The sequence below is a fragment of the Drosophila hydei genome, unplaced genomic scaffold (assembly GCF_003285905.1).
Source record: "Drosophila hydei strain 15085-1641.00,03,60 unplaced genomic scaffold, DhydRS2 tig00000063-arrow-pilon, whole genome shotgun sequence".
NCBI classification, from domain to species: domain Eukaryota; kingdom Metazoa; phylum Arthropoda; class Insecta; order Diptera; family Drosophilidae; genus Drosophila; species Drosophila hydei.
Window position 1 is genome coordinate 3,520,527 of NW_022045657.1, and position 11,282 is coordinate 3,531,808.

General features: G+C 38.7%; 2 protein-coding genes across 5 annotated transcripts in view; one reads left to right on the forward strand and one right to left on the reverse strand.

Moving 5' to 3' along the window:
• LOC111593346 overlaps positions 1 to 8,924 on the reverse strand; it is a 32,039-nt gene extending 23,115 nt beyond the window's left edge. The window contains exons 1-2 of one of the 4 annotated variants that reach the window (XM_023306060.2): positions 8,695 to 8,924; positions 6,704 to 7,441 (exon numbers count right to left, since the gene is read on the reverse strand). In XM_023306060.2, the coding sequence (XP_023161828.2) occupies positions 6,704 to 7,147 (444 nt within the window). In that variant the 5' untranslated portion in view covers positions 7,148 to 7,441; positions 8,695 to 8,924. The remainder of the gene's footprint in view (positions 1 to 6,703; positions 7,442 to 8,694) is intronic. The other 3 variants (XM_023306059.2, XM_023306061.2, XM_030222961.1) reach the window with 3 other exon arrangements.
• A 185-nt stretch (positions 8,925 to 9,109) lies between these two features.
• On the forward strand, positions 9,110 to 11,187 carry LOC111593347 (BUD13 homolog). Its single transcript, XM_023306062.2, has one exon. The coding sequence runs from the start codon at positions 9,302 to 9,304 to the stop codon at positions 11,165 to 11,167; it is 1,866 nt and encodes a 621-aa protein (XP_023161830.2). The 5' UTR covers positions 9,110 to 9,301; the 3' UTR covers positions 11,168 to 11,187.
• Positions 11,188 to 11,282: the final 95 nt, after the last annotated feature.

Sequence of the window (11,282 nt, forward strand, 5' to 3'; positions counted from 1 at the left end):
AATTAACAACGACAACAAACAAACAAACTTCTTTTACCGGCTATTGGTCGGCTGCCCCGCTGCTAATAACAGCGTGGAAAATGGGCTGCAAATATGCTCAATGGCATTCGCAGGTAAATAAAAGAAAATTGCAAAATAATATTGTGTGAAAAGCCTGAAAACGTGTGCTCCACAAACAAACCAGCAAACAAACAACAAAGAAAAATACTGGGAAATTGTAAAAAGATAGCGGGGGCGGCAATGTATTATTGTATTATTGTCTTTTGGTTGGTTGCGTCTATTTTGTTATCGAAAGTAAACAAACGCGCACAAATCGAATTGAAATTGGAACAAACTTTATAATAAAGTAATCGACCATTAAATAAGAACAACACGTGAGTTCATGTGTGGGTGTGAATGAGTGTGCGGGGGTGGGTGAGTGGGTGGCAGAGTGTTCTAGACAGGCTTGAGAATGGAGTCGAATCAATTTCAATTCCTACCCTGTGACTGGTCCAACAAAATCGTCCCAGGCGTCACGTACACTCGTCTTGCAAAACCGTCTCCATGTAAATAATATATGTACACTCAGAGAAAACGGAGGGTACTATAATTTATAAAGATTTTGCTGGAATTCATGAGAGTCTCTGATGTCTCTGATGATTTCAATAAACAGAAAAGTATAAGAATCATGATTAAACCACAACATTTTCTAGGATTTAAATAAAATTAGTATTCGAATTTGAATAGGGAATACTTAAAGTAGAAATAACTTTGGTTTTGAGAGTAAACTATAAAATACAATTAAGAATCTAGGAATTATTTATGTATGTAAGTTATGTAAGTCTTAAAATTTTCTCTGAGTGTAGCTTGTATAATTCTTATGTGCGTGCACTACTGAATCGTATCGGTATTAATGCTCTGCCGATTCGCTTTACGTTTCTGGTTCTGTTTGTGCCACCTTATTGAAAAGCCTCACAAATTGCATTCAAAGAGCCAAAGTCCTTTCTGCCCCAGCCTCTACCTCTATATTCCACTTAGTGCTCCTGTCAGGGGCTTCATATTATTTTATTTGCTTTCTTTTGTTTGCTGTTTCCTGGACATATTTTACAGTTCCTGGTTGTGAGCGGGCGAGCGTGCGTCACATTGTTTGCTTTATTGTTGCCGCCCGCTTTAATTGGCCACGCAAAACTTTTCGGCTAAAGGTAAAAGACCAAAAGCCACAACGAGGGGGTACGAGTAGGGGCGGAGCTTAAGCGAGCTGGGGTGCGAAGTTTCTCTCGCTGCTGGGTGCTGACTGCTGGCTACTGATTAGCATTGCTAAGAGAATTGCTAGCGCCTGATAAGCAAGATTTCCAAGAAAGAATTTGGAAATCAAATTAGAAAACGGTACTCGCTGAATAAAGAGTGCTACGAATGGGGTTTTCTTCGCAATCCGAATCACTGCAGCTGACCGAAAAGAAAGTCGAAACACGATTCTGAATAAATATCGCACGAGTTTCGTGAACCCAGCCTTCAGTCAACTGGTTTAATATATTTTACATCTTAGGAAATTAGTTTAGCTACTGAAGATCATCTGCATTTGAGCCCTTCCTGAACAGGAACAATAATCCTATCTTACGCATATATTATATATTAATAAACATATACATATTCGTACTCAATTTATTTGTTTTGACAGTTTTATTTACTGAATACTTTGGTGCTTTCATTAAATATTTATTTACAACGTGACCAACGCAATGTCAAATACAATTACCACATGAAGCAGAGCACAATTGATAAGCCGATAATTTCATATATATAATTTATATATATTTATATTCCATGCTTATCTCTATCAACAGACTATCTATCGTACAATTGTTTGTGTACGCAAGGCCCCCAAGACATTTCACCTATCGTAATCATGGCAGAGACCAAAAGAAATGTTAAAATCAAAGCTACGAAATGAATTCGATTCATAAATTCATAATAATAATAATAAAAAAATTAATTATATATGAAAATTATTTATATATTTGGAAGCTGAGTGATGATTACAAACAAAAATTGTCACAATTCAGAGATTACAGAGCGCTTAACCAAGTTCCTTATCAAATAAATGAAAAATATATATAATTAAATATATATAATTTATAATTATATATATATAAAGAATTTAACGTTTATAATACATACTGTCGAATGATAAATAAAAAGAAAAGATAAGATACTCACGTAAACTTGGAGAAACTTTAGTTTAAGTATTTTATTATATTTATTCCACTAGCAACTATTTGATATAGTTTTCCATTTATCTCATATAGACCATCTAGCGATAACAAATACTTTTGTATACCCCCTGGTCGCGTACAATTTATTTTTATTGGTTTTAACACAAAAGCTCATGAGTTATTAATTAGTTTAGCCATAAATCCACTATATTATGTACATAGATCTATCACGTATTTATTCACAATGGTTTTAAGGTCACGTGTTGTTCGTTTTTTGATCACGAGCCCATCTCTAGGTAAATAATAAACAAGGCGAATTGTTTACCAAAATATTTCATTTTTTATAACTAAATTGGATTAGTTGATAGGAAGTATGTGTGCGTGTGTGTATATTTGTCTCTCTGTGTGCGCGTGTGTCTGAAGATAACATTTAGTTACAAGCTCCCAGCCTAATATGGTAAAATCAAGGCATATGCAAGACCGACAAATTGCGGCACTTGCCGCCAGAATAAAAATTGTGTTTTTTTTTGTTTTCTTTTTTAATTTTTTGGATTTCGCAATTTTTTATTATCAGCAAAGAAGGCAAACGAGGCATTGAGAAATACAAAGAGAGGGCATTGAACAGCTATTGATTGATTTCAATTATGTTTACAAATAGTTGAATATATACAGACATATAGTATGATGCAGCTAACAGCATTGATAAGGCATTTCGCTTGTTAGATTGGATTGTCATCATTTGTTGTTTATTGTGATCCAATAAGCTGGCTGAAATATATGATAGCTCTTAGCTGCTTGGGCAGATTTCGCAATTGCCATAAAACCTGTTAACGGCAATGTCCGAAACAATTAAGTTTCATTGCGGCTTGCCTAGTTTAATTGCTATAACAATTAAAATGTTGCTCACTAATCAACGATAAATAAATATTGCGTATGCTTCGCACGTATAAACGTTGCAATAAATGCAGCAATTCGTTTTGTATACAAAGCGCTCAATGTGGACCACAATGAGAGTGAGAGCGCACCTGATATGCACTTGAGTTCACAAGAAGAGCGCTTTCCGGCTGATCTCACTCAAGCCAATTTGCAATTGAGCAAAGAATCAGAGAGAAATTGAAGGAGAGACTCACTCACTAAGGGCACATCAAAAGCACACTCAATTATCGCTCTAAGAGAAAGCTTAAGTAAAATATGTGCTTCCTTCTGGATTTCTTACAGTTAACTTTTCAGTCGCACTCAAACGCACACTCAGGCTTATTATCCATTGGTTATGCGATCAGAATGATCGTCATTAAATTAAATCGTTACACGCCTAATGATTTTTGTTCTTATTTTTTTTATCACAAATTCAAACTCGATTTTACAATTTTGTTGCCATAAAAAGATGCTCAAAAGGCTCTATTCCCATCAGTTAACTTTGAAGAAACTATATTTCGATTCTTACATGTATATTAGCTGTCTTTTAAAAAATATGACAATATCTAAAAGTTTAATAATTTTATTTTTAATTTCAAAATATAAGTGTCTTACTATAAAAGCTTAACAAATTATTAAACAAAATTTCATAAAATATTGTTCGCGTCTAATAATAAATATAACAATTTACTACCTAAAAAAATTGCTACTATTCATTATATAATAAATCGAACATTGACTTTCCTCAGGCAAACATATTAAATGTTTGGTTTTTACCAAATTTTTTCCTGTTACACATGCAACACACACACTACACTGCAGCCAAGCAGTGTTGCATTAAAGATCAGCCCCTTTCACTTTACGAAACTTCAATGACGTCTACCTTGGAAATAACCATTAGTGTAAAGTTATTCGGTGTACTGAAAATGCAAATGAATTTGTACCGTGTACGGCCACGTCTCTCAAATGAACTTATTTCAATTATATATGTTGTATATATAAAAAAAAAAATATATATATATATATATATATATATATATATATGTAGAGCTTTATGTGCATAATGCGACTAATCATAAATAATGAAAATAATTACAAGCCAAATTGTATAGCAAACGAAACGCGCGACTTAAGGTCAAACACTTTTTCATGCAACACCTTGAGCTGCGGCCACACACACGCACACACACATTTTCACATATACTGTGGGTCCAAATCATTTTAGCAATGCGGGTTTCAAAAAGCGAGGCCGGGGGGTCTCCACTAACCCCTCCCCTTCTCTCTCTCTCTCTCTCGCATTCTCTCAAAGGAAACCGGTTATAGCCATGCCTGACGTCGAGCCCACCGCGTTATTGGTAATGAGTATGAATAATTGTTGCCGCAACCCAAACCCGATCTCAGCCAAAACAGTACAAACATATATGTATATGTGTATGTAAGTATATTTAAATATAGAGGGGGTGCCGTATTGCTGAAAAAGAAATGAAATGCAGCTAGTGGGAACTAAGGCCAAGTCGCAGTCGCATACGCATTCGCAGTACAGTATAGTCTCCGTAGCACAGACGCGGACAGAGCCGGACAGTAACACATTTTCGAAAAGTTTACAAGCCTTAACAATCATTTTTGAACGTGCATGAATCCCAAACAATTTTGTTATTCATTAAATCGAAAAATTGATCGAAACTATACGAATCCACACTAGGCAGGCTCCACTATAGTTTTAATTGACCGGAAAGTAACGCTGAGTTGACTCCATTCGCCTTCTAAGTTCTTTTGAGGGCAGTTGTGCACAGTGGCACAAGAAAAGCTCAGCTTGAGCTATGCGTGTTTATGGCACACATTGCACAGAGAGAGAGAGAGAGAGAGAGAGGACGATAGGGAGAGAGAAAGAGGGGTGCGTTAGGGTGGTAGAAGGTGAACGGCTCGGCACGCGATGGAGCTTTAATATTAAAAATAACAAAAAGGCTAATCAGGGGAACCATATAAGAAATAAAACAAGAAACAAGCTCAGAGTGCGCGCCATAGAAATACCGTGTATTCCAAATATATTTACATATGCATATATATATTCTTTATCTCTTTTCTACCGTTGAAGTGTATCAAAATATATATTTTAAGAATTGTTTTTTTTGTAGAAAATATGTGAAATATGTCTGTTATTTTATATATAACAAGATTGACTCTGATTGATCTACCAACATGGCGTTACAAGAACCTATTTGCCCTTTTATATAAATTCTTACTGGGTATAAAAACCTCTTACGTCTCACATAAATTTGTAAACAAAAGGCAGTAGAATTATAACATTATATTTATGTCATTATATTTAATATTATATTTGTCATTATATTTTATATTATATTTAATGGATAATGGAAATAATGGCCAACAGCGAAAAGCTGTATAATGATATCTTAAATCCACATTTGTGGAACAGTCCAAATAGTAAAAAACTTGTTCCTAGTTTAAGCTGTTAGTGTGGCTTTTTAACGGTAATTATTTTAAGTTGCTTCAACCTTAATTGCAATTGTAAATTATGAAATACGATACCATTGAGATATCACACATATCATTCAATTAACAGCCACAAAGTCAACATCATTATCTACTTTAAGTACAAGAGTGCCACAAAACTAATGAAATGAAAGAGATGTTAATTGAATTTAAGAGCGGACAAACAACAAATGGCAAATGCTAATACCATATACGAACAACAGCCACAACAAATTAAATGAATGCTGACTGGCTGGCTGGCAGAAATCCAAGAAAGAGGCACGCCAAAGGCAGTCAGTCAAATCCCTCTTCCAGTCACACATACGCACATGTGCACATATACATATACATATATGTTCTTTGGTTCGTGCCGAGTCAGTCACAATGTGCGGCATATAAATCACATTAAAAATTAAACAGAGCAAAGAGAGTGAGTGAGGGACAGAGAGCGGGCGACAGCACCAACAACAACAATAACAGCAAAGTTTTGCCCGAATTATCAAAATGCAGCGCAGGCACAAAATGTACACACACCCACAGACACAGGCTCAAGCTCAAGCTCAAGCTCGCACACACATTCATAAACAATACATGACAGGCAAAAAGTCTCTTAGCGCAAAACTTTTAAAACATTGACAAGCTTTGAAAAATAATAATTAGATTTAGCTTTTAGTGCATCCTACATACATATTTACTTCCAATACAATACTCAGAGAGCATTAAGAAAGCTGCATTCACAACAGAGGCTGACTTAAACGCCGCTTTTCCATTTATATAGTAAATAAGCTAAAGAACGTACCGTTCAATAATAAACAGCAACAAATTACGCCAAGCATAAAATACTTGTTCCATGCTTAAGCCAATCTAAAGCCAAACACCTGTATAACGATCACTATTCCTGCCACTAATAGCTCTTTTTAATTTGAGGTAGATTTGGGGTAGATTTGGTGCAAATAAAGCTCAAATGACAGCACTGGCCAACCTCAAGGAATATTTTTTATGTATTTATGTATTATAACTGTTATTATTCTGATGGGCCCCGTCTTAAGCAATGCCTTACATACAAATAGAGAAAATTAGGCTTTATTTGCTACTGTACTTACATTGAGCATCCAAACGATCATCTCTTCTCGCACAGTGTCCATGCTGCTATGCGCACAGCTGAGCGCATATTCCACGGGATTATCACTTTTGCGCTGTTGATATTGTTGCTGTTGTGTTGCTTCTGCAGTTGTTGGAGTTGTTGGTGCTTTGCGTCGGCGTTGATTTTTTGTTGTCTGCTGTTTGTCTGCCTCATCGCTGGCCTCAAACAGGCTCAGCAATTCCATGTCGCCTTTACAACAACAGCGACACACGCGCGGCATCTCAAGCAGCTCCCCTATGCTGGCGTCGTCAACGCTGCTGGCGTCAAATTTGTTAAATCCGCTATCTCCGCCAACGCCGACATCGCGTACACCCATAGCTGCATTCATTCGGTCAGCTGTGGCCAATTGGCGATTGCTGCTGTTGCTGCTGCTGTTGCTACGTCGTCGATTGTTGGCACTCATTTTGTTTGATTTGTTGTTAAGTTGTTTTTTTGGTTCTTTCACTTTTGCGCTATCTACGCTGCTTTATAATTTTATTTATTTTTTTTTTTTTTTTTCAACTTTTATTTTCTTTCGCACTCTTTTTCACACGCACGCTTCACATTTACATTGAATAGCATGCGCTTTCTCTTTCTAGCTTGCTCGCCAAATCACACTCACGATCGCTGCTGTCGCGCTGCCTTTCTTTGAGGCCGCTGGTGCTGCTGCTGATCTGCTGGCGTAACGCGCTTTCGTTTTGACCACGACAGAAAAAACCTAAAGCAGTTCGAGGGGGCAAAGATAAACAGACACATTCATATATAAATTGTACAATACAAAAAAAATTCTTTCTCGCTTGTAGCTGTTTGCTTGTGTGTGTCAGCTGGGACAAGTTTTGGTTAGTAGGCCAACGGCCGCGAGATTTGGGTCTTAGCGCGATCTCTTTTTTAAAGGCTTATTTTGTAAGAGAAAACATCCAGTACCGTTCATTTCTAGGACGGGTTAGCTGGTGCAAAACTGACGGCAGGCGCCCTTGCGGGCGTTCTAAATATAGCAAATTGCTCTCTTTATGGCAGCAACGAGTGCGTGCACAAAATCTTTCAATTGGTCAATCGGTAAATAAAAATTGTACTATTTTTGGGGTTACTTGCAACCAAATGCAAGCAATTAACAGCAATGCAAGCCCCAAACCGTAGCAACATACAAAAGGCAATTGAAATTTAAATAAACGGGGGAGCAGACAATCACCCACTCACACACATACGAATACACGCATGAACGCGCAATTAAATTGAAATAAAAATACAAAAACAATCAACTGACACACACAACTGTAAAACTCAGGAGGCAACTGAATTTTGATTTCTTTCGGGCGGCACACGAGCTTTATTTATTTTCTTATAATTGCGCGAGTCAGCATTAAATCAACGGCACGAACTGCGCCCGGTGCGTGTTGCTTTCAAACTGAGAATAGTCCAAGTAGATCCCAACTGAAATGCTGCACGTTCAAAATAATCTTACGCTCTCGTGCGCTCCCTTACTCTCTCTCAGACGAGAGAGCTTGTCCATGTATAGCATGTGTGTGTGTGTGTGCATGCAGGGACCGCCGCACTGACTGGGAGAGTAAGTGACCTGCACGTTCCGCTATAAATTTCACTTTAAATGTGGATTTCAAGCTGAATTCATTGAAAAATAACTGCATATCACGTAAAAAAAAGCAACATTCCAAGTTTAATAGGCTCTTAAAATTGCAGTAGATTCATATTATACATATATACATATTTATTTGTTTTCTTTTTGGTTTTGATGACTCTCTCTGTTTTTGTTTGCCTCCGCTTTACTGTCAAAATTCGTAGTCTCTCGTTTATCGCGTCATGTGCTTTGCTTGTCTGTACGCAACGCAAAAAAAAGGGGTTCGATGAAAATATCGAGAACTTAGCTACATACAGATTTGTGCGCGTTTATGGGTATGTGTCCACTACCTAACGATTTCTCTGTCACTTTATTTTAATTGGCTGTGATTTACTTACACTCAGTTAAAGAAAAACAGTTACCGACGCCACCGCCTCAGCGGCGGCGTTTATATTTTTGCTCCGATGCAACTATAGCTGCTTATTTGCCATTGACTGATTTCTCAAATTAATAAAAATTTAACAAAATCAAGAACACTTATTTTCTTTGTGTTTGTTTAGTGTATTATTTAAATTATTAAATTAATAGCGGCGCACGAAAAAGTAATAGGATTCGTTAGTTGTGAGACCGAACTCGAGGTGGTTAAAAAATACCATATTTGTTATTAGGAAATACCAACACATGCAACAAATTAACATGTGTTGAATACTTGGCGTTGCCAACTTTATAAAATAAATAATAAAATACATATAAAGTACTTGCTTACAATATTCGATATATAAACTATCGTTTCGATCTTCAAACACATACATGAAATTTATAAATTAAAAATTGTAATAAATGAGTCTTGCATTCTAACCAATTTGTTTTATTTTTATTGGAATGCGTTCTGCTTTATATAAGCGATAATTACCGATAGGCTAGATTTAAGCTGCATAACTATCGATAGGCTGTTCAGCCAGCTGCTCGAACGTTTGAGCGTGTTGAAAAATAATAAACTGGAAAATGTCCCAACAAAATGCAAAATTAATCAATCAAAAGGAATATTTGAAAAAATATTTGTCCGGTGACAAAGAAAAGAAAAAGAAGAAAAAGGAAAAAAAGCACAAAAAGTCGGCACACGCTAAAGTCAAAATTATTGACGATGATGCCTACGATGCAAATAACGAGGAAATAGACGAGGATTTGTTGCTAGGTGGCGAAGATGCGCCACAAATTGTGGGCGAATACATTGAGGAGAATCCTGATGCTATGCGCAGCAAGTGGCGCAACATCGCAGTTAAGGATGAGCCCAAGACAGAGGCCGAGGAAAACGGAATCAAACGCGAGCCCGCAGATGAGATTGAGGAAGCGAATTTGTGGGGTCGTAAGGCGTCAACAATGAAAACCAAACAGGAGCCGGAGTTTGCTGTGAAAATCAAGATAGAGAAGCGTAGCACCAGCCGAGAGTTGAGTCCGCCGGCAATCGACAGACGCCGACTCGACCAAAGCCCAACGAGACGCAGCCCGCTCAGAAAGCGTCTTGACTCGGATCAGAGTCCAGGTAGACGTCGACCTGAGTCGGGTGAATCGCCAAATAGGAGGAAAAGACGAAGTGTTGATCAAAATCCACCCAAGAGAGAGCGAAACTTGGATCAATCGCCGCCTCGGAGGAGAGATGATGATCAAAGCCCACCCAGGAGGAGAAGAGATGCTGATCAAAGACCACCCAAGAGTGAAAGAAATGATGATCAAAGTCCACCCAGGAGGCGAAAAGATGATGATCAAAGTCCACCCAGAAGGCGAAAAGATGATGATCAAAGTCCACCCAGGAGGCGAAAAGATGATGATCAAAGTCCACCTAGGAGAAAAAGAGATGATGATAAAAGCCCACCAAGGAGACGTTTCAATGCAGACCAATCTCCAGCTCGAAGGAGAAAAGACGCAGATCAAAGTCCGCCCAGACGAGGGCGTAATGAATCGCCGTCTAGAAGGAGAATGGAAGCAGATCAAAGCCCGCCCAGAAGACGTCAAGATTTGAATCAACTGAAAAAGAGACGAGATTCTGATCAATCGCCGCCGAGAAAGAGAAGAAATTCTGATCAAAGTCCGCCCAGACGACGTCGATCAGGCAGCAGAGATCGTCGACAAGCGTCGCCAGTCAGAATTAAAAAAGAGGAACGCAAAAGCCGATGGGCTAAGGAGGAGCCCAGTCGAACGCCATCGCCTCCGCCAACTCACAAGCCGAAAACTCAAACACAGATGAGAACGCTGGATGGAAAAAAGGCGGGTCTGCAAGATGCTCAATCCTTGAAGACCGAAACGGATGAGCGAAGGCGCGAGGAGCGACGTATGTTTGAGCAAATGTCCAGCGAGGTGTCCGGACGGGATGCAGAGGTGCAAATGCGCAGTACGGGTCGACGTGGACGACGCGCACGTGATGCGGCTGCGGAGGATCCAGCGGAGCGCCAGCGCAAAGAGGAGCATGAGCAGAAGAAAAAGCAGCTCTACGATCGCTGGGGCAGGGGGCTCAAGCAGCTAGAGGAGCAGAAAGCGAGGCATGAGGAAATGGCGCACGAGGCGGCAAAGCCTGTGGCTCGCTATGCCAACGATGAGGATTTGGAGAGACACCTGCGCGAACAGGAACATGCGGATGATCCCATGCTAGAGTACATGCGACAGAAGCGCAAGAAACGAGAACAGCATTCGGATAAACCTGTCCTACCCGTCTACGAAGGCAGCTATCCAGAGAATCGATATGGCATACGGCCTGGTTATCGGTGGGATGGTGTGGATCGTTCCAATGGGTATGAACAACGCTGGTTCGATAAACAGAACGAGCGACGAGCGGCGCAGGATGAGGCCTACAAATACAGCGTCGAGGATATGTAGAAAACACTTGCATTTAGTATACAAATAAATATTTTTGTCCAAAAAATTATTTGTTATCGATAACTTTGATATTAATGTATTTTACAGTATAGCATTGTAAACTATTTCTGCACCT

What these genes read in the sequence shown, in the direction of transcription:
- LOC111593347 (XM_023306062.2), top strand. Translation starts at nt 9,302, where the DNA reads ATGTCCCAACAAAATGCAAAATTAATCAATCAAAAGGAATATTTGAAA.